The 27,594-nt window shown below is 27.6% G+C and overlaps 1 protein-coding gene across 1 annotated transcript; it reads left to right on the top strand.

The window, feature by feature from the left end:
• Positions 1-16,782: 16,782 nt before the first annotated feature.
• On the top strand, positions 16,783-26,146 carry LOC145333293 (uncharacterized). The gene is made up of 7 exons (XM_080178421.1): positions 16,783-16,849; positions 22,337-22,393; positions 23,895-23,978; positions 24,754-24,808; positions 25,252-25,334; positions 25,648-25,711; positions 26,117-26,146. Exons 2-7 carry the CDS (start codon positions 22,359-22,361, stop codon positions 26,144-26,146), a joined length of 351 nt encoding a protein of 116 aa, XP_080034547.1. The 5' UTR covers positions 16,783-16,849; positions 22,337-22,358.
• The last annotated feature ends 1,448 nt before the right edge of the window (positions 26,147-27,594 follow it).

Here is a 27,594-nt window from a genome sequence, read left to right as displayed (position 1 = left end):
AGTTGGTATGTACATCTCTTATCTATAATATATGGTTTTAGTAATATTTATATTCTATTCTATAGTTTGGTTAGTTGGTATGTACATCTCTTATCTATAATATATGGTTTTAGTAATATTTATATTCTATTCTATAGTTTGGTTAGTTGGTATGTACATCTCTTATCTATAATATATGGTTTTAGTAATATTTATATATTCTATAGTTTGGTTAGTTGGTATGTACATCTCTTATCTATAATATATGGTTCTAGTAATATTTATATATTCTATAGTTTGGTTAGTTGGTATGTACATCTCTTATCTATAATATATGGTTCTAGTAATATTGATATTCTATTCTATAGTTTGGTTAGTTGGTATGTACATCTCTTATCTATAATATATAGTTTTAGTAATATTTATATTCTATTCTATAGTTTGGTTAGTTGGTATGTACATCTCTTATCTATAATATATGGTTTTAGTAATATTTATATATTCTATAGTTTGGTTAGTTGGTATGTACATCTCTTATCTATAATATATGGTTCTAGTAATATTTATGTATTCTATAGTTTGGTTAGTTGGTATGTACATCTCTTATCTATAATATATGGTTCTAGTAATATTTATATTCTATTCTATAGTTTGGTTAGTTGGTATGTACATCTCTTATCTATAATATATTGTTTTAGTAATATTTATATATTCTATAGTTTAGTTTGTTGGTATGTACATCTCTTATCTATAATATATGGTTTTAGTAATATTTATATATTCTATAGTTTGGTTAGTTGGTATGTACATCTCTTATCTATAATATATGGTTTTAGTAATATTTATGTATTCTATAGTTTGGTTAGTTGGTATGTACATCTCTTATCTATAATATATGGTTTTAGTAATATTTATATTCTATTCTATAGTTTGGTTAGTTGGTATGTACATCTCTTATCTATAATATATGGTTTTAGTAATATTTATATTCTATTCTATAGTTTGGTTAGTTGGTATGTACATCTCTTATCTATATTATATGGTTTTAGTAATATTTATATATTCTATAGTTTGGTTAGTTGGTATGTACATCTCTTATCTATAATATATGGTTTTAGTAAAATTTATATTCTATTCTATAGTTTGGTTAGTTGGTATGTACATCTCTTATCTATAATATATGGTTTTAGTAACATTTATATATTCTATAGTTTGGTTAGTTGGTATGTACATCTCTTATCTATAATATATGGTTCTAGTAATATTTATATTCTTTAGTTTGGTTAGTTGGTATGTACATCTCTTATCTATAATATATGGTTCTAGTAATATTTATATTCTATTCTATAGTTTGGTTAGTTGGTATGTACATCTCTTATCTATAATATATGGTTTTAGTAATATTTATATTCTATTCTACAGTTTGGTTAGTTGGTATGTACATCTCTTATCTATAATATATGGTTTTAGTAATATTTATATATTCTATAGTTTGGTTAGTTGGTATGTACATCTCTTATCTATAATATATGGTTCTAGTAATATTTATATATTCTATAGTTTAGTTAGTTGGTATGTACATCTCTTATCTATAATATATGGTTCTAGTAATATTTATATTCTATTCTATAGTTTGGTTAGTTGGTATGTACATCTCTTATCTATAATATATGGTTTTAGTAATATTTATATATTCTATAGTTTAGTTTGTTGGTATGTACATCTCTTATCTATAATATATGGTTTTAGTAATATTTATATATTCTATAGTTTGGTTAGTTGGTATGTACATCTCTTATCTATAATACATGGTTTTAGTAATATTTATATATTCTATAGTTTGGTTAGTTGATATGTACATCTCTTATCTATAATATATGGTTTTAGTAATATTTATATTCTATTTTATAGTTTGGTTAGTTGGTATGTACATCTCTTATCTATAATATATGGTTTTAGTAATATTTATATTTTATTCTATAGTTTGGTTAGTTGTTATGTACATCTCTTATCTATATTATATGGTTTTAGTAATATTTAAATATATTCTATAGTTTGGTTAGTTTGTATGTACATCTCTTATCTATAATATATGGTTTTAGTAATATTTATATTCTATTCTATAGTTTGGTTAGTTGGTATGTACATCTCTTATCTATAATATATGGTTCTAGTAATATTTATGTTCTATTCTATAGTTTGGTTAGTTGGTATGTACATCTCTTATTTACTAAGTATATTTGCGATAACTTTTATTTAATGAAATCTTTATATATTAATTAATATTTATATTCTATTCTATAGTTTGGTTAGTTGTTATGTACATCTCTTATCTATATTATATGGTTTTAGTAATATTTATATATTCTATAGTTTGGTTAGTTGGTATGTACATCTCTTATCTATAATATATGGTTTTAGTAATATTTATATTCTATTCTATAGTTTGGTTAGTTGGTATGTACATCTCTTATCTATAATATATGGTTTTAGTAATATTTATATATTCTATAGTTTGGTTAGTTGGTATGTACATCTCTTATCTATAATATATGGTTCTAGTAATATTTATATTCTATTCTATAGTTTGGTTAGTTGGTATGTACATCTCTTATCTATAATATATGGTTTTAGTAATATTTATATATTCTATAGTTTGGTTAGTTGGTATGTACATCTCTTATCTATAATATATGGTTCTAGTAATATTTATATATTCTATAGTTTGGTTAGTTGGTATGTACATCTCTTATCTATAATATATGGTTCTAGTAATATTTATATTCTATTCTATAGTTTGGTTAGTTGGTATGTACATCTCTTATCTATAATATATGGTTTTAGTAATATTTATTTATTCTATAGTTTAGTTTGTTGGTATGTACATCTCTTATCTATAATATATGGTTTTAGTAATATTTATATATTCTATAGTTTGGTTAGTTGGTATGTACATCTCTTATCTATAATATATGGTTTTAGTAATATTTATGTATTCTATAGTTTGGTTAGTTGGTATGTACATCTCTTATCTATAATATATGGTTTTAGTAATATTTATATTCTATTCTATAGTTTGGTTAGTTGGTATGTACATCTCTTATCTAAAATATATGGTTTTAGTAATATTTATATTCTATTCTATAGTTTGGTTAGTTGGTATGTACATCTCTTATCTATAATATATGGTTTTAGTAATATTTATATATTCTATAGTTTGGTTAGTTGGTATGTACATCTCTTATCTATAATATATGGTTCTAGTAATATTTATATATTCTATAGTTTGGTTAGTTGGTATGTACATCTCTTATCTATAATATATGGTTCTAGTAATATTTATATTCTATTCTATAGTTTGGTTAGTTGGTATGTACATCTCTTATCTATAATATATGGTTTTAGTAATATTTATATATTCTATAGTTTAGTTTGTTGGTATGTACATCTCTTATCTATAATATATGGTTTTAGTAATATTTATATATTCTATAGTTTGGTTAGTTGGTATGTACATCTCTTATCTATAATACATGGTTTTAGTAATATTTATATATTCTATAGTTTGGTTAGTTGGTATGTACATCTCTTATCTATAATATATGATTTTAGTAATATTTATATTCTATTCTATAGTTTGGTTAGTTGGTATGTACATCTCTTATCTATAATATATGGTTTTAGTAATATTTATATTCTATTCTATAGTTTGGTTAGTTGTTATGTACATCTCTTATCTATATTATATGGTTTTAGTAATATTTATATATTCTATAGTTTGGTTAGTTGGTATGTACATCTCTTATCTATAATATATGGTTTTAGTAATATTTATATTCTATTCTATAGTTTGGTTAGTTGGTATGTACATCTCTTATCTATAATATATGGTTCTAGTAATATTTATATATTCTATAGTTTGGTTAGTTGGTATGTACATCTCTTATCTATAATATTTGGTTCTAGTAATATTTATATTCTATTCTATAGTTTGGTTAGTTGGTATGTACATCTCTTATCTATAATATATGGTTTTAGTAATATTTATATTCTATTCTATAGTTTGCTTAGTTGGTATGTACATCTCTTATCTATAATATATGGTTCTAGTAATATTTATATATTCTATAGTTTGGTTAGTTGGTATGTACATCTCTTATCTATAATATATGGTTTTAGTAATATTTATATATTCTATAGTTTGGTTAGTTGGTATGTACATCTCTTATCTATAATATTTGGTTTTAGTAATATTTATATATCCTATAGTTTGGTTAGTTGGTATGTACATCTCTTATCTATAATATATGGTTCTAGTAATATTTATATTCTATTCTATAGTTTGGTTAGTTGGTATGTACATCTCTTATCTATAATATATGGTTTTAGTAATATTTATATTCTATTCTATAGTTTGGTTAGTTGGTATGTACATCTCTTATCTATAATATATGGTTCTAGTAATATTTATATATTCTATAGTTTGGTTACTTGGTATGTACATCTCTTATCTATAATATATGGTTCTAGTAATATTTATATTCTATTCTATAGTTTGGTTAGTTGGCATGTACATCTCCTATCTATAATATATGGTTCTAGTAATATTTATATTCTATTCTATAGTTTGATTAGTTGGCATGTACATCACTTATCTATAATATATGGTTTTAGTAATATTTATATATTCTATAGTTTGGTTAGTTGGTATGTACATCTCTTATCTGTAATATATGGTTCTAGTAATATTTATATTCTATTCTATAGTTTGTTTAGTTGGCATGTACATCTCTTATCTATAATATATGGTTTTAGTAATATTTATATTCTATTCTATAGTTTGGTTAGTTGGCATGTACATCTCTTATCTATAATATATGGTTTTAGTAATATTTATATATTCTATAGTTTGATTAGTTGGTATGTACATCTCTTATCTATAATATATGGTTCTAGTAATATTTATATATTCTATAGTTTGGTTAGTTGGTATGTACATCTCTTATCTATAATATATGGTTCTAGTAATATTTATATTCTATTCTATAGTTTGGTTAGTTGGTATGTACATCTCTTATCTATAATATATGGTTCTAGTAATATTTATATTCTATTCTATAGTTTGGTTAGTTGGTATGTACATCTCTTATCTATAATATATGGTTCTAGTAATATTTATATTCTATTCTATAGTTTGGTTAGTTGGTATGTACATCTCTTATCTATAATATATGGTTTTAGTAACATTTATATATTCTATAGTTTGGTTAGTTGGTATGTACATCTCTTATCTATAATATATGGTTTTAGTAATATTTATATTCTATTCTATAGTTTGGTTAGTTGGTATGTACATCTCTTATTTACTAAGTATATTTGCGATAACTTTTATTTAATGAAATCTTCCAATTTTTAACATGTACAAAACGGCCTGCTTAATTGCTTCAAGATCCATGTTAGATCTATATAGGAAATAAATGTCTATAAACGAGCTAAAATTTTCCAAGGAATATTTGTTTAAAACTCATAGTGCTCCAATAATCCATAATAAACTCTCATTGCCCAGAACGATAAGACCCATTATTTTACTTTATTAAAAATAAATTCCTTTTTTTAATTTCATGTTGCTATTTACCTTATATTGATGTATTTAATTTCTAATAATAAAAAAGAAAATTTTAACTTATAATATAATAAATTTAAGAAAACTCTGTTTTAAAAGAATTCGATTGTGGCGACATTTTGTGTGTTCAAATATTAAACTAAAATTGTAATCATCATTATTAACCCTTTGGTGATGGTAATGTAAAGAAAAAATATAATTTAAAAAATCTTTTTAAAATCATTTAAATTATTAAATATTTACTTTCTTTTAGATAGTAATGCCGGGTGAGGAAAATAGATTTATTGAGAAATAGATATGCATATAGAAAACTAGCCAATAGGGAGATAATTATATCGAGCCAACTCTAGTCTATAATATATGGTTCTAGTAATATTTATATATTCTATAGTTTGGTTAGTTGGTATGTACATCTCTTATCTATAATATATGGTTTTAGTAATATTTATATATTCTATAGTTTGGTTAGTTGGTATGTACATCTCTTATCTTTAATATTTGGTTTTAGTAATATTTATATATTCTATAGTTTGGTTAGTTGGTATGTACATCTCTTATCTATAATATATATGGTTCTAGTAATATTTATATTCTATTCTATAGTTTGGTTAGTTGGTATGTACATCTCTTATCTATAATATATGGTTTTAGTAATATTTATATTCTATTCTATAGTTTGGTTAGTTGGTATGTACATCTCTTATCTATAATATATGGTTTTAGTAATATTTATATATTCTATAGTTTGGTTAGTTGGTATGTACATCTCTTATCTATAATATATGGTTCTAGTAATATTTATATTCTATTCTATAGTTTGGTTAGTTGGCATGTACATCTCTTATCTATAATATATGGTTTTAGTAATATTTATATTCTATTCTATAGTTTGGTTAGTTGGTATGTACATCTCTTATCTATAATATATGGTTTTAGTAATATTTATATTCTATTCTATAGTTTGGTTAGTTGGTATGTACATCTCTTATCTATAATATATGGTTTTAGTAATATTTATATATTCTATAGTTTGGTTAGTTGGTATGTACATCTCTTATCTATAATATATGGTTTTAGTAATATTTATATATTCTATAGTTTGGTTAGTTGGTATGTACATATCTTATCTATAATATATGGTTTTAGTAATATTTATATTCTATTCTATAGTTTGGTTAGTTGGTATGAACATCTCTTATCTATAATATATGGTTTTAGTAATATTTATATTCTATTCTATAGTTTGGTTAGTTGGCATGTACATCTCTTATCTATAATATATGGTTCTAGTAATATTTATATTCTATTCTATAGTTTGGTTAGTTGGTATGTACATCTCTTATCTATAATATATGGTTTTAGTAATATTTATATTCTATTCTATAGTTTGGTTAGTTGGTATGTACATCTCTTATCTATAATATATGGTTTTAGTAATATTTATATTCTATTCTATAGTTTGGTTAGTTGGTATGTACATCTCTTATCTATAATATATGGTTTTAGTAATATTTATATATTCTATAGTTTGGTTAGTTGGTATGTACATCTCTTATCTATAATATATGGTTCTAGTAATATTTATATATTCTATAGTTTGGTTAGTTGGTATGTACATCTCTTATCTATAATATATGGTTCTAGTAATATTTATATTCTATTCTATAGTTTGGTTAGTTGGTATGTACATCTCTTATCTATAATATATGGTTTTAGTAATATTTATATATTCTATAGTTTAGTTTGTTGGTATGTACATCTCTTATCTATAATATATGGTTTTAGTAATATTTATATATTCTATAGTTTGGTTAGTTGGTATGTACATCTCTTATCTATAATACATGGTTTTAGTAATATTTATATATTCTATAGTTTGGTTAGTTGGTATGTACATCTCTTATCTATAATATATGATTTTAGTAATATTTATATTCTATTCTATAGTTTGGTTAGTTGGTATGTACATCTCTTATCTATAATATATGGTTTTAGTAATATTTATATTCTATTCTATAGTTTGGTTAGTTGTTATGTACATCTCTTATCTATATTATATGGTTTTAGTAATATTTATATATTCTATAGTTTGGTTAGTTGGTATGTACATCTCTTATCTATAATATATGGTTTTAGTAATATTTATATTCTATTCTATAGTTTGGTTAGTTGGTATGTACATCTCTTATCTATAATATATGGTTCTAGTAATATTTATATATTCTATAGTTTGGTTAGTTGGTATGTACATCTCTTATCTATAATATATGGTTCTAGTAATATTTATATTCTATTCTATAGTTTGGTTAGTTGGTATGTACATCTCTTATCTATAATATATGGTTTTAGTAATATTTATATTCTATTCTATAGTTTGCTTAGTTGGTATGTACATCTCTTATCTATAATATATGGTTCTAGTAATATTTATATATTCTATAGTTTGGTTAGTTGGTATGTACATCTCTTATCTATAATATATGGTTTTAGTAATATTTATATATTCTATAGTTTGGTTAGTTGGTATGTACATCTCTTATCTATAATATTTGGTTTTAGTAATATTTATATATCCTATAGTTTGGTTAGTTGGTATGTACATCTCTTATCTATAATATATGGTTCTAGTAATATTTATATTCTATTCTATAGTTTGGTTAGTTGGTATGTACATCTCTTATCTATAATATATGGTTTTAGTAATATTTATATTCTATTCTATAGTTTGGTTAGTTGGTATGTACATCTCTTATCTATAATATATGGTTCTAGTAATATTTATATATTCTATAGTTTGGTTACTTGGTATGTACATCTCTTATCTATAATATATGGTTCTAGTAATATTTATATTCTATTCTATAGTTTGGTTAGTTGGCATGTACATCTCCTATCTATAATATATGGTTCTAGTAATATTTATATTCTATTCTATAGTTTGATTAGTTGGCATGTACATCACTTATCTATAATATATGGTTTTAGTAATATTTATATATTCTATAGTTTGGTTAGTTGGTATGTACATCTCTTATCTATAATATATGGTTCTAGTAATATTTTTATTCTATTCTATAGTTTGTTTAGTTGGCATGTACATCTCTTATCTATAATATATGGTTTTAGTAATATTTATATTCTATTCTATAGTTTGGTTAGTTGGCATGTACATCTCTTATCTATAATATATGGTTTTAGTAATATTTATATATTCTATAGTTTGATTAGTTGGTATGTACATCTCTTATCTATAATATATGGTTCTAGTAATATTTATATATTCTATAGTTTGGTTAGTTGGTATGTACATCTCTTATCTATAATATATGGTTCTAGTAATATTTATATTCTATTCTATAGTTTGGTTAGTTGGTATGTACATCTCTTATCTATAATATATGGTTCTAGTAATATTTATATATTCTATAGTTTGGTTAGTTGGTATGTACATCTCTTATCTATAATATATGGTTCTAGTAATATTTATATTCTATTCTATAGTTTGGTTAGTTGGTATGTACATCTCTTATCTATAATATATGGTTTTAGTAACATTTATATATTCTATAGTTTGGTTAGTTGGTATGTACATCTCTTATTTACTAAGTATATTTGCGATAACTTTTATTTAATGAAATCTTCCAATTTTTAACATGTACAAAACGGCCTGCTTAATTGCTTCAAGATCCATGTTAGATCTATATAGGAAATAAATGTCTATAAACGAGCTAAAATTTTCCAAGGAATATTTGTTTAAAACTCATAGTGCTCCAATAATCCATAATAAACTCTCATTGCCCAGAACGATAAGACCCATTATTTTACTTTATTAAAAATAAATTCCTTTTTTTAATTTCATGTTGCTATTTACCTTATATTGATGTATTTAATTTCTAATAATAAAAAAGAAAATTTTAACTTATAATATAATAAATTTAAGAAAACTCTGTTTTAAAAGAATTCGATTGTGGCGACATTTTGTGTGTTCAAATATTAAACTAAAATTGTAATCATCATTATTAACCCTTTGGTGATGGTAATGTAAAGAAAAAATATAATTTAAAAAATCTTTTTAAAATCATTTAAATTATTAAATATTTACTTTCTTTTAGATAGTAATGCCGGGTGAGGAAAATAGATTTATTGAGAAATAGATATGCATATAGAAAACTAGCCAATAGGGAGATAATTATATCGAGCCAACTCTAGTCTATAATATATGGTTCTAGTAATATTTATATATTCTATAGTTTGGTTAGTTGGTATGTACATCTCTTATCTATAATATATATGGTTCTAGTAATATTTATATTCTATTCTATAGTTTGGTTAGTTGGTATGTACATCTCTTATCTATAATATATGGTTTTAGTAATATTTATATTCTATTCTATAGTTTGGTTAGTTGGTATGTACATCTCTTATCTATAATATATGGTTTTAGTAATATTTATATATTCTATAGTTTGGTTAGTTGGTATGTACATCTCTTATCTATAATATATGGTTCTAGTAATATTTATATTCTATTCTATAGTTTGGTTAGTTGGCATGTACATCTCTTATCTATAATATATGGTTTTAGTAATATTTATATTCTATTCTATAGTTTGGTTAGTTGGTATGTACATCTCTTATCTATAATATATGGTTTTAGTAATATTTATATTCTATTCTATAGTTTGGTTAGTTGGTATGTACATCTCTTATCTATAATATATGGTTTTAGTAATATTTATATATTCTATAGTTTGGTTAGTTGGTATGTACATCTCTTATCTATAATATATGGTTTTAGTAATATTTATATATTCTATAGTTTGGTTAGTTGGTATGTACATATCTTATCTATAATATATGGTTTTAGTAATATTTATATTCTATTCTATAGTTTGGTTAGTTGGTATGAACATCTCTTATCTATAATATATGGTTTTAGTAATATTTATATTCTATTCTATAGTTTGGTTAGTTGGCATGTACATCTCTTATCTATAATATATGGTTCTAGTAATATTTATATTCTATTCTATAGTTTGGTTAGTTGGTATGTACATCTCTTATCTATAATATATGGTTCTAGTAGTATTTATATTCTATTCTATAGTTTGGTTAGTTGGTATGTACATCTCTTATCTATAATATATGGTTCTAGTAATATTTATATTCTATTCTATAGTTTGGTTAGTTGGCATGTACATCTCTTATCTATAATATATGGTTCTAGTAATATTTATATTCTATTCTATAGTTTGGTTAGTTGGCATGTACATCTCTTATCTATAATATATGACCCTGGCAATATTGATATGGTTGATTAAGCAGAATGCAACCATTCTAGGAGTCTGATATTATCAGGAATCTAAAGGGATAAGACAATAGACGATAAATGAATGTACATCCTCAGAGGTAATAAACAAATCTAAATTTCACAACATACCTGAATTTTTTAAGCCAACAAATATAAAAACTATATTAAAAAATTTTGAGTACTAGTGTAATCAACAGTCTAAGTTATTTAAGATAGATTTTATGAAAACATTGTCTTAATTAATCTTTGTTTCTAGGGCCATTGTTAAAAAAAAACAAGATTTTACCCACTTCCCCCCCCCCCCTACCACCCCCTTGCACATTTTCCCTTCTATCTTAATTGTCCTTTTACTTCTCGGGTGGTAATATCTTTTTAGTTGATATGTGTCTCAACACCCAACTTTCCACTTTGTTTAAAACTAGCGGCTACGCCTCTAGAAGCCTCTTAAGGCACTTAAGGTAGGAGGGAGAAAGTCAAATTCATCCCATCTTAAATTTTAGTTTCTAAAGAGTATAAAAATATTTTAAACCTTTCCAGGACCTATAAGAAGCTTTACTTTAAAGGAGAACAATATCAGTTCAGTGGTTAGCGAGATCCTTTGGGACAGACAAAAAATGTTTACTACTTTATATAATAGGATAAGAGTCAACTCTTCATAATTAATTTTTGTTTAATAATTGTATTGGCCCTTCTTATTTTCTCGGAGTTGGGGAGAAATACCCCAAAAATAAACCATCCTATAAGCAGTATTTGTATCCCCTAAAGGTAAACCCTGCGATTGGTGAGATTTTTAGCTTCATTTTGACTGACGGAGGACTTCTGTATAATAGATAGCTGTTAAGAATTCAAAATTATTAAAACTTTAATAACCTTAAAAACAAAGAAAGTTTAGATTTTTTTTATTTCTACTTTAAAATGCTTTTTCAGCCATAGTGTGGGTTCTTAACCAACCAAAAAAAAACAAAATTAAAGAACCCCTGAAGGAGAATGAAGATCCGAAGTAAATTAGTGGGATTTTTTTCTTGTGCTTCCCTTGTGCCCTTGTGCTTGTAATATTTATATATTCTATAGTTTGGTTAGTTGGTATGTACATCTCTTATCTATAATATATGGTTCTAGTAATATTTATATTCTATTCTATAGTTTGGTTAGTTGGTATGTACATCTCTTATCTATAATATATGGTTCTAGTAATATTTATATATTCTATAGTATGGTTAGTTGGTATGTACATCTCTTATCTATAATATATGGTTCTAGTAATATTTATATTCTATTCTATAGTTTGGTTAGTTGGCATGTACATCTCTTATCTATAATATATGGTTTTAGTAATATTTATATTCTATTCTATAGTTTGGTTAGTTGGCATGTACATCTCTTATCTATAATATATGGTTTTAGTAATATTTATATATTCTATAGTTTGATTATTTGGTATGTACATCTCTTATCTATAATATATGGTTCTAGTAATATTTATATATTCTATAGTTTGGTTAGTTGGTATGTACATCTCTAATCTATAATATATGGTTCTAGTAATATTTATATTCTATTCTATAGTTTGGTTAGTTGGTATGTACATCTCTTATCTATAATATATGGTTCTAGTAATATTTATATATTCTATAGTTTGGTTAGTTGGTATGTACATCTCTTATCTATAATATATGGTTTTAGTAATATTTATATATTCTATAGTTTGGTTAGTTGGTATGTACATCTCTTATCTATAATATATGGTTCTAGTAATATTTATATTCTATTCTATAGTTTGGTTAGTTGGTATGTACATCTCTTATCTATAATATATGGTTCTAGTAATATTTATATATTCTATAGTTTGGTTAGTTGGTATGTACATCTCTTATCTATAATATATGGTTTTAGTAATATTTATATATTCTTTAGTTTGGTTAGTTGGTATGTACATCTCTTATCTATAATATATGGTTTTAGTAATATTTATATTCTATTCTATAGTTTGGTTAGTTGGTATGTACATCTCTTATTTACTAAGTATATTTGCGATAACTTTTATTTAATGAAATCTTCCAATTTTTAACATGTACAAAACGGCCTGCTTAATTGCTTCAAGATCCATGTTAGATCTATATAGGAAATAAATGTCTATAAACGAGCTCAAATTTTCCAAGGAATATTTGTTTAAAACTCATAGTGCTCCAATAATCCATAATAAACTCTCATTGCCCAGAACGATAAGACCCATTATTTTACTTTATTAAAAATAAATTCCTTTTTTTAATTTCATGTTGCTATTTACCTTATATTGATGTATTTAATTTCTAATAATAAAAAAGAAAATTTTAACTTATAATATAATAAATTTAAAAAAACTCTGTTTTAAAAGAATTCGATTGTGGCGACATTTTGTGTGTTCAAATATTAAACTAAAATTGTAATCATCATTATTAACCCTTTGGTGATGGTAATGTAAAGAAAAAAATATAATTTAAAAAATCTTTTTAAAATCATTTAAATTATTAAATATTTACTTTCTTTTAGATAGTAATGCCAGGTTAGGAAAATAGATTTATTGAGAAATAGATATGCATATAGAAAACTAGCCAATAGGGAGATAATTATATCGAGCCAACTCTAGTCTATAATATATGGTTCTAGTAATATTTATATATTCTATAGTTTGGTTAGTTGGTATGTACATCTCTTATCTATAATATATGGTTTTAGTAATATTTATATATTCTATAGTTTGGTTAGTTGGTATGTACATCTCTTATCTATAATATTTGGTTTTAGTAATATTTATATATTCTATAGTTTGGTTAGTTGGTATGTACATCTCTTATCTATAATATATGGTTCTAGTAATATTTATATTCTATTCTATAGTTTGGTTAGTTGGTATGTACATCTCTTATCTATAATATATGGTTCTAGTAATATTTATATATTCTATAGTTTGGTTAGTTGGTATGTACATCTCTTATCTATAATATATGGTTCTAGTAATATTTATATTCTATTCTATAGTTTGGTTAGTCTGCATGTACATCTCTTATCTATAATATATGGTTTTAGTAATATTTATATTCTATTCTATAGTTTGGTTAGTTGGCATGTACATCTCTTATCTATAATATATGGTTTTAGTAATATTTATATTCTATTCTATAGTTTGGTTAGTTGGTATGTACATCTCTTATCTATAATATATGGTTTTAGTAATATTTATAAATTCTATAGTTTGGTTAGTTGGTATGTACATCTCTTATCTATAACATATGGTTTTAGTAATATTTATATATTCTATAGTTTGGTTAGTTGGTATGTACATCTCTTATCTATAATATATGGTTCTAGTAATATTTATATTCTATTCTATAGTTTGGTTAGTTGGTATGTACATCTCTTATCTATAATATATGGTTTTAGTAATATTTATATTCTATTCTATAGTTTGGTTAGTTTGCATGTACATCTCTTATCTATAATATATGGTTCTAGTAATATTTATGTTCTATTCTATAGTTTGGTTAGTTGGTATGTACATCTCTTATCTATAATATATGGTTCTAGTAATATTTATATTCTATTCTATAGTTTGGTTAGTTGGTATGTACATCTCTTATCTATAATATATGGTTTTAGTAATATTTATATTCTATTCTATAGTTTGGTTAGTTGGCATGTACATCTCTTATCTATAATATATGGTTCTAGTAATATTTATATTCTATTCTATAGTTTGGTTAGTTGGCATGTACATCTCTTATCTATAATATATGACCCTGGCAATATTGATATGGTTGATTAAGCAGAATGCAACCATTCTAGGAGTCTGATATTATCAGGAATCTAAAGGGATAAGACAATAGACGATAAATGAATGTACATCCTCAGAGGTAATAAACAAATCTAAATTTCACAACATACCTGAATTTTTAAGCCAACAAATATAAAAACTATATTAAAAAATTTTGAGTACTAGTGTAATCAACAGTCTAAGTTATTTAAGATAGATTTTATGAAAACATTGTCTTAATTAATCCTTGTTTCTAGGGCCATTGTTAAAAAAAAACAAGATTTTACCCACTTCCCCCCCCCCCCTACCACCCCCTTGCACATTTTCCCTTCTATCTCAATTGTCCTTTTACTTCTCGGGTGGTAATATCTTTTTAGTTGATATGTGTCTCAACACCCAACCTTCCACTTTGTTTAAAACTAGCGGCTACGCCTCTAGAAGCCTCTTAAGGCACTTAAGGTAGGAGGGAGAAAGTCAAATTCATCCCATCTTAAATTTTAGTTTCTAAAGAGAATAAAAATATTTTAAACCTTTCCAGGACCTATAAGAAGCTTTACTTTAAAGGAGAACAATATCAGTTCAGTGGTTAGCGAGATCCTTTGGGACAGACAAAAAATGTTTACTACTTTATATAATAGGATAAGAGTCAACTCTCCATAATTAATTTTTGTTTAATTATTGTATTGGCCCTTCTTATTTTCTCGGAGTTGGGGAGAAATACCCAAAAAATAAACCATCCTATAAGCAGTATTTGTATCCCCTAAAGGTAAACCCTGCGATTGGTGAGATTTTTAGCTTCATTTTAACTGACGGAGGACTTCTGTATAATAGATAGCTGTTAAGAATTCAAAATTATTAAAACTTTAATAACCTTAAAAACAAAGAAAGTTTAGATTTTTTTTATTTCTACTTTAAAATGCTTTTTCAGCCATAGTGTGGGTTCTTAACCAACCAAAAAAAAAACAAAATTAAAGAACCCCTGAAGGAGAATGAAGATCCGAAGTAAATTAGTGGGATTTTTTTCTTGTGCTTCCCTTGTGCCCTTGTGCTTCCAGAAATAACCCTACCCCCCCCCCCCCCCTCCCCCATCTACATCTCTCTCTACTCTCTCCTATTTCAATTACCTACAGCTACCGACCAACTTTCGAATTTGGCATTGAAAGAAAAAAAATTGGAGAAACCAAAAAATCCTACCCCCGTTTGCGCGTACCACCACACAGACCCCCCCCCCCCTCCCTCAATCCCCCTCCCCCAGACAAAATGACATTTGATGCATGTCTGGCATTCCCCATTAGAATAAAACTAGAATCTGAGTTGGGGCAAAAATTATCAATAGAAATGTAAGTCACATTAATTCCGAGAAAAGTTTGGATTTAAGTATAAAATTTATTTAAACAATATTTTTCTTATGCACTAATAATATCTATATTTTTCATAAAGTTACACGGTCAATTTGAATTTAAATTTTGGAAAACTTTGCAACTTTTGAATATTTACTCTATGGTAAAGCCCAATTGTTGTTATACACAGATTATACACGCAACACGGATAAAGAAACACAAATAAAAATCTAACATAGATTTATTGGTTTATAGGATGTCCAAGCTTTTTAATTGGGAGGAGAGAGATAAAATTGACAAAAGTTGTTTTATATCCCCACTATAATTTTTACCCCGGATGTAAAATTTTCTCGGGGGGGAGAGGAGGTAGGGACAATTAGTACCCTAAAATATAGTTTCCAAATTTACCTGGATTTTAAGAACCAATACCAAAAACCGAGCCGCGAAGCATAAACAATATATTTTAGAAGAGTTTCAATCTTTTTATGCGATCTTTTCCATGTCCCTGCACCCAAAATTTAGCGGCAGTGCGGGAGAAAATTCAAAATTCTGTGGAAAAGAAAAAAAAATTGGACTAACCCCCTCCCCATTCTCCCCTCCCCCAGACAAAAAGAGTTTTTGACATTTGATGCATGTCTGTCAGAGGTCTAGAGATTGTGGGTTTAAAAATAATATGACTAATACCAAAAGTTTTGTTTGTGTATATAAGGAAAAGGAATGGATTAAAGACATCAGATTCTAGCTGGCTGTTGGCTGAGAAACACTAAAAGCTGTAAAAAAAGCTTGGTTTTTGTTTGTATCTTAAGGTAAAACTTTCTATAAATTAGCTTAACAAATATCCTATCTATAATACAAAGTAGAACGATGTCTTTCTGTCTGTCTATCTGTTTGTTTGTAGCGAAGGATCTCGGTAACCGCTGAACCGATCGGGTTCTCCTTAACAGGGTAGCTTCTCATAGGTCCCGGGAAGGTTTATAACTATTTTCTTGGGGGGTGGGACACCCCCAACCCCCCAAAAAATGAAAAATCCCCCCCCCCAAAAAAAAAAATTTCAAATTTTTTTAACTAAAATTAAAAATTTTTAAATTTTTTTTTCGCCCCCCCCCCAAATTTTTTTTATTTTTTTTTAAATCTAAAAAAAGAAATTGAATTATTAATTTCGACTCTCTCCTCCTCAAGTGCCCCTAGAGGCCTCTAGGGGCGTAGCCACTAGTTATATAAATAAAGTAATGAGATTTTTTGTCTGAATCTTAAGAATAACTTAACTGGTTGAGTTCTCCTTTTTGGGGAAGCTTTACATAGGTCTAGGGATGGTTTAAGATGTCATATTTATATTTTTACCATCTTTTAACGTCATACATTTTAAGTATTTTTAAACTCAAACTAAGAATACAATCAGAGACACTTTATAAAAGTGAAGCTTTTCTACAATTAGGTTCGGTCCGTCCGTCCGTCTCTATTTGTTAATTTTAGTATGTTAGAATTGTCCAATCAATTTTAAACCTTGCATGATGATTCCTAGATTGTAGACTCAGCTTTAGAGCTTTGCTTTATGGATGTTGTTGTTAGAAACATATACATGAATATATCAAATATACTATACTGTACATAATTTTATATATGATGCGATGTATTTCTTAACATTTTCGAAATAACGTGATAAAATTTTTTTTTATAAACTCAGACGAAGTTTAAGATACGTCTGGTGCACAACAATACATTTAGGTGCACTATTCAAAAGCGAAGCTTTTCTATGATAAGAGTCGGTCCGTACGTCCATCCGGATTGATTTTATTGATTTGATTTTCCTCTCGATTTAAAACTTCGCAAGATGATTCCTTTGACAGTTGCAGGTGAAAGTTAGGAAACGTAGCAACTCTAAAATCGTAACCGGAAAGACCTTTTAACATGCTAATTTTTAACCTTTTGACAACTAGATTATAGAGCTTTAGAGCTTTGATTAATGGATGTTGTTGTTAGAAACGTATACATGAATATATCAAATGGGGTGCTGCCACTTTTACCACTAGCAAAAATACAGCCACTGTGTTTTTGACAAAAATTGGGTGTGTTTTTGTCAATTTCGTTTTTAGCTGTATTTTTGGCAATATTTTTTTATCCACTGTCAAAATTACATCTTTCAGCTGTCATAAACACAGTTTTACTGTCAAGTTCACACCCATGAAATTCAAGTATGCTGTCAAATTCACAGTTTTGATGACAAAAAAACACCTACTTTTAAATTAATATTAATTATAAATATTTTGACCAAGTTATTGAAACTTATAACTATTAATAATAGTAAAATCAATCTACACAACAAAAATTCTAAACTTTTCATAAGAAGGTAACAGAGAAATATTGGATATCATAGAGTAGTGTTGCACTAATATAAAAAAAATCTTATTTTTTTTAAATTTTAACACATTTATTAAATATATAATTTATTTCATCATGATAATATAAAATCATATAAAAGTATTTTAACCAAGTTGTTAAAACCTATAAATGTAAGAAGGTAACAGTCAAATATTGGATATCATAGAGTAGTGTTGCACTAATATAAATGACGCGATGTTTTTTTAACATTTTCGAAATAATGTGACAAATTAAATGTTTCTTATAAACTCAAACGAAGTTCAAGATATGTCTGGTGCAACATAATAGTACATTTAGATGCAGTTATTTTTTTGTGTTCCAAAAAGGATTTGATTAGTTCAACTTTTTCCATCGGACATGTAAGATAAAAAAATACACTAATAACACTAATAATTCTTTGGAAATATTTGTCATACCCTTTTATATTTTTTCATTTTTGGATTGGGGGTGTCCATTACATATAATCCATAAATAGCTTAAAACCATCATAGGACCAGTAGGTATATTCCCTGAAGAGTAGAGCCCAATCGGTTCAGTGGTTACTGAGATCTTAAGCTTCAGACAGACAGACGGACAGACAGACAGACATCGTACCACTTTGTATTATAGATTTCTAGTGGGGGAAAAGTCAACCTCCTATTTTCAGTTTGTGTTTTAAAAAAATAGTTAAACCTTTCCCTGGACCTATTAGAAGCTTCATTGTAAAGGAGAACCATATCGGTTCAGCGGTTAGCAAGATTATTTGCTACAGGCAAAAAAGCTTTATTTAATAGAATATATTTTTTTTTGTCTGAAGTTTAAAATTTTGAAAATTTTGTTTTTGTTATATTTGATTTTAGAATTATAATTTAATTTGTCTGTCAGTCCGTAACCGCTATTAAAGATATATGATTTTTTGTGAAGATCATCCTCATTTAATCCGTCAGTTGATCATACTACAAAATACATGTTAAAGTTTTTCATGATTATCTATAGCATATCAGAGAGAGGGGACAATGGACTGTTTATTACACTAGTCCCCAAAAATTTATAATAACATTTTCTTATTCGTTGACTTAACAACTTTGAGTGACACAACCCAATCTTTCCCGATTTTGTATAATTTTTGATGGAACACGATTCCAGTGACGTCATATTTTTCTTTATATTATTATTCTTGTTATATTTAGGATTATAGTTTCTCTGCCCAGGATGTACCCTTACCAATATTATTATTCTTGTTATATTTAGGATTATAGTTTCTCTGCTCATGATGTACTCTTACCAATATTGTTATTCTTGTTATATTTAGGATTATAGTTTCTCTGCCTAGGATGGACCCTTACCAATATTATTATTCTTGTTATATTTAGAATTATAGTTTCTCTTTCCAGGATGTACTCTTACCAATATTGTTATTCTTGTTATATTTAGGATTATAGTTTCTCTGCCCAGGATGGACCCTTACCAATATTATTATTCTTGTTATATTTAGGATTATAGTTTCTCTGCTCAGGATGTACCCTTACCAATATTATTATTCTTGTTATATTTAGGATTATAGTTTCTCTGCCCAGGATGGATCCTTACCAATATTATTATTCTTGTTATATTTAGGATTATAGTTTCTCTGCCCAGGATGGACCCTTACCAATATTATTATTCTTGTTATATTTAGGATTATAGTTTCTCTGCTCAGGATGTACCCTTACCAATATTGTTATTCTTGTTATATTTAGGATTATAGTTTCTCTGCCCAGGATGGACCCTTACCAATATTATTATTCTTGTTATATTTAGGATTATAGTTTCTCTGCTCAGGATGTACCCTTACCAATATTATTATTCTTGTTATATTTAGGATTATAGTTTCTCTGCTCAGGATGTACCCTTACCAATATTATTATTCTTGTTATATTTAGGATTATAGTTTCTCTGCCCAGGATGTACTCTTACCAATATTATTATTCTTGTTATATTTAGGATTATAGTTTCTCTGCTCAGGATGTACCCTTACCAATATTATTATTCTTGTTATATTTAGGATTATAGTTTCTCTGCTCAGGATGTACCCTTACCAATATTATTATTCTTGTTATATTTAGGATTATAGTTTCTCTGCTCAGGATGTACCCTTACCAATATTATTATTCTTGTTATATTTAGGATTATAGTTTCTCTGCCCAGGATGTACTCTTACCAATATTATTATTCTTGTTATATTTAGGATTATAGTTTCTCTGCCCAGGATGGATCCTTACCAATATTATTATTCTTGTTATATTTAGGATTATAGTTTCTCTGCCCAGGATGTACCCTTACCAATATTATAATTCTTGTTATATTTAGGATTATAGTTTCTCTGCTCAGGATGTACCCTTACCAATATTATTATTCTTGTTATATTTAGGATTATAGTTTCTCTGCTCAGTATGGATCCTTACCAATATTATTATTCTTGTTATATTTAGGATTATAGTTTCTCTGCTCAGGATGTACCCTTACCAATATTATTATTCTTGTTATATTTAGGATTATAGTTTCTCTGCTCAGTATGGATCCTTACCAATATTATAATTCTTGTTATATTTAGGATTATAGTTTCTCTGCCCAGGATGTACCCTTACCAATATTATAATTCTTGTTATATTTAGGATTATAGTTTCTCTGCTCAGGATGTACCCTTACCAATATTATTATTCTTGTTATATTTAGGATTATAGTTTCTCTGCTCAGTATGGATCCTTACCAATATTATTATTCTTGTTATATTTAGGATTATAGTTTCTCTGCTCAGGATGTACCCTTACCAATATTATAATTCTTGTTATATTTAGGATTATAGTTTCTCTGCTCAGGATGTACCCTTACCAATATTATTATTCTTGTTATATTTAGGATTATAGTTTCTCTGCTCAGTATGGATCCTTACCAATATTATAATTCTTGTTATATTTAGGATTATAGTTTCTCTGCCCAGGATAGATCCTTACCAATATTATTATTCTTGTTATATTTAGGATTATAGTTTCTCTGCCCAGGATGGATCCTTACCAATATTATTATTCTTGTTATATTTAGGATTATAGTTTCTCTGCTCAGGATGTACTCTTATCAATACTATTATTCTTGTTATATTTAGGATTATAGTTTCTCTGCTCAGGATGGACCCTTACCAATATTATTATTCTTGTTATATTTAGGATTATAGTTTCTCTGCCCAGGATGTACCCTTACCAATATTATAATTCTTGTTATATTTAGGATTATAGTTTCTCTGCTCAGGATGTACCCTTACCAATATTATTATTCTTGTTATATTTAGGATTATAGTTTATCTGCTCAGGATGTACCCTTACCAATATTGTTATTCTTGTTATATTTAGGATTATAGTTTCTCTGCTCATGATGTACCCTTACCAATATTATTATTCTTGTTATATTTAGGATTATAGTTTCTCTGCTCATGATGTACCCTTACCAATATTATTATTCTTGTTATATTTAGGATTATAGTTTCTCTGCCCAGGATGGATCCTTACCAATATTATTATTCTTGTTATATTTAGGATTATAGTTTCTCTGCTCAGGATGTACCCTTACCAATATTGTTATTCTTGTTATATTTAGGATTATAGTTTCTCTGCCCAGGATGGACCCTTACCAATATTATTATTCTTGTTATATTTAGGATTATAGTTTCTCTGCTCAGGATGTACCCTTACCAATATCATTATTCTTGTTATATTTAGGATTATAGTTTCTCTGCTCAGTATGGATCCTTACCAATATTATAATTCTTGTTATATTTAGGATTATAGTTTCTCTGCCCAGGATAGATCCTTACCAATATTATTATTCTTGTTATATTTAGGATTATAGTTTCTCTGCCCAGGATGTACCCTTACCAATATTATTATTCTTGTTATATTTAGGATTGTAGTTTCTCTGCTCAGGATGGACCCTCAAATGTATCGTGAGCTACATGACGAGTAAGTTCATTTTTAATTGCAAAGATTTTCTATCCTATATTATAAAGTAGTAAGGTGTTTTTGTCTGTAGTTAAAGATCTCGATAACCGCTCAACAGTAAAGCTTCTTATAGGTCTCGGGATGGTTTTAGGCTAATATATTTTTATAAGAAAATGTCTTGGTATTGATTTAGGTTTTTTTTCTGCCCTTCCATATTCCTTCGAATATAGAACCCCTAGCCGCTAGCAGGGGCGTCCAAGCTTTTTTTATTTGCGGGGGTAAAAATTTTTGAAGGGGGGTAATTTGGTTTAGGGGGGATAAATTTTTTTTTACTCCAAAAAAATTTTTTTTTACCCCGCGGGGGGTAAATTTGCTTGCTCCTAAATGGTTAGGAGTGACCAGGGTAGGGGTAAATTTAAAATGGGGAGGGGGGGTAATCAACACTTTACCCCCCCTCCCTGGACGTCCTTGGCCGCCGCGCTAGTCCTATAATATAAAGTAGTAAGGTGTTTTTGTCTGTAGTGAAGGATCTCGCTAACCACTGTACCGATATAGTTCTCCTTTACACTGTAGCTTCCTGGCAAGGTTCATAATCATTTAAGGCGAGTGTACCACCACCCTCCCAAGATGTAGCCTCTAGAAAAACATGACCCTCTCCAAAAAATCTTCTTTTTCTTTTTTAAAACAGCTCTGGTTGGTAATACATACTTTCAGTATTTATGTTTCCGTACGTCAATTTGAAAATTGGTAAATTCTACATTTTTATACGAATAATTCTCCTTATGACTCGATTTTTTTTAAGGGGAATCCTGTCACGAATAGGAATAAAGTTAAAAGCATAGTAACTCTAAAGTTGTGTTTAGAATAGTTATTTACCGCATCGTAGTAGAGACATCTTTCTGCGGATATAAAATGAAAAAAGATTCCTATGACATATGTTCATCTAATCTATAAATTGTTTTGTCCATATGTCTGTTATTTGGAGTGGTAGATTGATTCCTAGATTTTCAAGTTTTTATGATTTTCTCAATTGCTTTTCAAGATAGAGGGCTAAAAATTTCAGGGATTAATTAATTTTAGATTCTACTTATTTTCACAAAGTTTTGATAAGATTTGTCTATTAATTAGGGTGCTAGATCGATTCCTAGATTTTTAGGTTTTCTTGATTTTCTTGATTTCTATTCAGGATTGATGGCTGAAATTATCAGGAATTGAATATGCTCATATTAATTATATTTCCATCAAGTTTCATTAAGACTTGTCTATTAATTGGGGTGCCAGATCGATTCCTAGATTTTTAAGTTCTCGTGATTTTAAAGGTTCCTGTTTTACCTATTTTATCATGTTAAATGTTTATTGTATGACACTGCTCTAGAGTAAATTTTTTCCTGACATCCATTCATAATTTTTTAGCTTCGCTTCTTATAGATGTTGTCATCATTGTTTTCAATTTAAACAGCGCTTCTGCTGTACATATAATATTGTTTGTGTGTGTCTGACTCTCATTCTTATTTCTATTTAGATGGGATGCGCTGATGACGCAATTGGAAAGACTAAAGAGCTCCCTGTATATCGCAGCAAGGAGGAGCCAACACTTGGATGAAAAGTAAGAAAATTCCTTGACCCGAGATCGTGGTTCAACACGTAGCGCATCCGCTTGTCGTTGGGGAGGTGGTAGATTCGAATCTCGGGCCGACACTGCGTCATAACTAAAGATGTTAAAAAGGTTCCACTGCTGCTATGTCAGGTGCACGACATAAATAATAAGAGTAGGGGGAATGCCTTGGCATATAAACAGACGTAACTCACTGCCATGCACAATTAGGACTTTTAAGACAAAAGTCGTGCAATCAAAGGGTTGGTTGTCTTTATATAATAACTTTGGAACTCTTCTATGGGTACTTGAGTGGAGAGGGGCAGTCATCCCTTCTTTTCGATGAAAGATAAATTTTATGGATCGGCAGCCGCTGTAAGCCTCTAACTTCTAACTTTAAAATTCAGCTGGATGTCTAAACCTGTTTCTAAACATACAATACTTCTTTTTCGAAATTTACTTCTATACAAGCTGGTTTAAACTTAAGGCTGACGAGCGGCTGCCGAGCCCTGATAAATTGTTTTGTTTCTCGTATTCATTCAAAGCCGATTAAAATCCAGTGGATTTAAGCCGATTCTCATCAATACGAAAAAAACTATGTCTAGCATTGTAGTATAACCAATTTTCTTCTATTATAAAAATGTACAATCATTAGATTAAACCAAGTTTTTTTTATCCCGTGCCTTCGGCATGGGTCTAAAAAAACTGGTTTAGTCTTATAATTTAAATTTTATATCCACGGAAAGCTGTTTATAATACGATGCGAGAAATAACTATTATGTTTTAGACGAGAAATTACGTTGCTGTTGTATAAACACGGCAGGGTCGAGACTAACCTCAAGGTAATACCTACTAAGGAAGGAAGGGACATGGGGCTATATATTTACACTGGTCCCCAAAGTTTCATAATAAAGTTTTCTTTTTCGTTGGCTTAACAACTTTGGGAACTTTTATGGAAGTTTGATTGGTTGGTTCATTGAATAGAATGTCAAATTGTTTCAATTACTAATTGTAATCTATAGAATTGGTTGATTTTATATCTATAAATAACTACTAAGTACTTATTGGGTGCTTTACGCGCTAATAAATAAACAACCCTTTATACATATAACATTTTTAAATAAGAAAAATAATGTCTATTTCTTTTATCATATCATCGCATTGTACTGTATGAAATAATTCTTACAAGATGGCCGATTTTCTACACTATCTGTCAAAATTTGTTGATTTTGAATTGAATGTTATTTTTCTTGTGTTTCTAATAAAATATTTTTTTCTTTTTTAGTATGTTGAGCCAATGAGAGAAAGGAATGTAGCTAAAATCTTCTTTTTAAAAGTACAGCATTATTTAAATACAACATATTTTAAGTACAACATTTTTATAAGCAAGTACATAATAATACGTGATGGCTAAAGTAGGGAAATCTTTAAATTTTGAAAGGGGGGGGGGGAAGAGGTAAAAATGGCCCCTTTTAAAATGTTTTATCTTGCGTTAAAAAACTAACATTTTTGGTAATATGTTTTCTCGAGGCTTTTTATTGAAGAGGGGGGGGGGTGGTTAAAAATGGGAAAGATCATTTTCATTGTTTTTTAAAACAGAAATGGCTTTAAAAGTTATGTAATTAAAAAAAGTAGCTAAAAATGCATGATCAAGAAGATTTGAGCTGTATAACTGTATCAGGCTCTATGAACACGAGCGTCCTCACCTGGACAACATCCAGAGAGACGTCTTCAGCCACGTCCAGGCAGGATTTTATAGGATACCTTATGAAAGAGTAGCTGTGCTAATAATCTTTTTTCTAGTATGGCTTCGAAATCGATTTATATCCGTAAGATTAGAATAGGTTATAAGCTATATTGAAAAATCATGTTAAGACAATATCCACTAATAAAAATCATAAAATAAATACCAATTTTGTTCGCCCGAGACTTAAGCCTTATTCATTTTAATAATCGCGGCAAGCTGTCTATAATATTATGTGATAAATAACTATCCTTGTTTTTTGGAGGCTAAAAGGCTAAAAAAAAGCAAAGACTAATTTTGAAATTAAGATAAATTACAAGAAAATATTCTGTCTAATAACACGTAAAAGACATTATGCTTTAAAATATTAACTTATTTATGATATCCTATTAATTTATAAATTTAGGACTGCGCCCGTTACGTGGCTGGAATCTAAGGTTCCAGATGATCAACATACTACAAAACACAGCAAGTCTGCAGCCAAAAGAAATAACACAATGAGCATTTTTTTCTATTCTTCATAAAAACCTGTATAATATCCCATGGTGCTGTTATTTCATCAACAAAAAAAGTATTTTTAAGACAGTATAAGAATTATGGATAAGAATACTCGATCTTGGCCATATCTGAAAAAAATAGCTCTTTAACAGGAAGCAGCGTATTGTGCCTGTAAAAATATTACGTCAAACAATACAAATGACCAATGATAGGCCAGTAGACATTTTACAAATTGTCAATCAATATGTATACTGGCCTATCATTGGTCATTTGTCTTGTATGACGTCATTTCTTTATAGGCACTATAAGCTGATTTTTTTTAACTGTCATCATGTTGAAATTATATTCCAACCATATTGGCGTGCACATTTGCTGTAGTAACACTGCTTCCAAGAGACTACTCATTCTATTTTTGAAGCAGGTTTTTTTTTGCTGTTTGTATGTTATCATTCTTATACGCCACAAAAAAAATATCTCACAGAAAAAGACAGTCCCAAAAATATCCTTGGACTGTCCTTACTGTTTTTTCTGCCAGGATACACTGGGATAGGACTGTCCATACAAATAATCATTCCCAATAAAATATGTGGACATGATAAATTATTTCAGTTGTCCTATCTATCCCAACATTCACCATTGCAGGGTAAAAATAATGAATTCCAAATATGTAATTAATTCTTGCCTATAAAATGAACACATAGACTGAAGCAACTATTTACCTCATAGTATTTTATTTTTGTATCCAATATAGTTAATTTTTAATATTTAAATTTATTTATATTTTTTTACATTTTTGTTATATTTGTACTGTTTACTCTGAATATATGCAGCTGAAATAAAACAGTAAAATTTGTATCCCTGTTATTCTTAAAAGCAAAGCATTTCTATAATTAAATTCCGCCCGTCTGCACCTTCGTCCGTAACGGATAGCTCTTTTCATTTACTTAGAATTGTCTAATCAATTTCAAACATACAGATTTTTAACTTTTTAACAACCAATTTTTTTGTTCTAAATAATTATCCTATTCAGCTGATATTTTGGAATAATAATTCCTAGAACAACAAGGTCCAAAATATTAAGAGAAGCAGCTCTATAATTAAAAAAAGTATGTCTTTACAGTATCCTACATTTACGCAATTTTGCAACGAATTTATGCATAATTTTGTTTAGACTTTTAAATTAATGTTCTTATTATAATGTTTTGACACTTTACAACAATTAATGTCCATTTGTTCTTCATTCTGATTTAAGAGTTTCGCTTTTTTAGTTGTCGACGTCCTTGTTGTTTTTTCTCAATTATTTTGATTGGGTAGCCACATAATAATAAAACATATCCGTCTATCCGTTCGATATTACTTCAAAGCATCTTACCTCCACGCAAAATG

This window comes from Acartia tonsa, chromosome 12 (assembly GCF_053477335.1).
Source record: "Acartia tonsa isolate MP-2025a chromosome 12, ASM5347733v1, whole genome shotgun sequence".
Classification (NCBI taxonomy): Eukaryota; Metazoa; Arthropoda; class Copepoda; order Calanoida; family Acartiidae; genus Acartia; species Acartia tonsa.
This window is presented reverse-complemented; position numbering and strand designations above follow the sequence as displayed.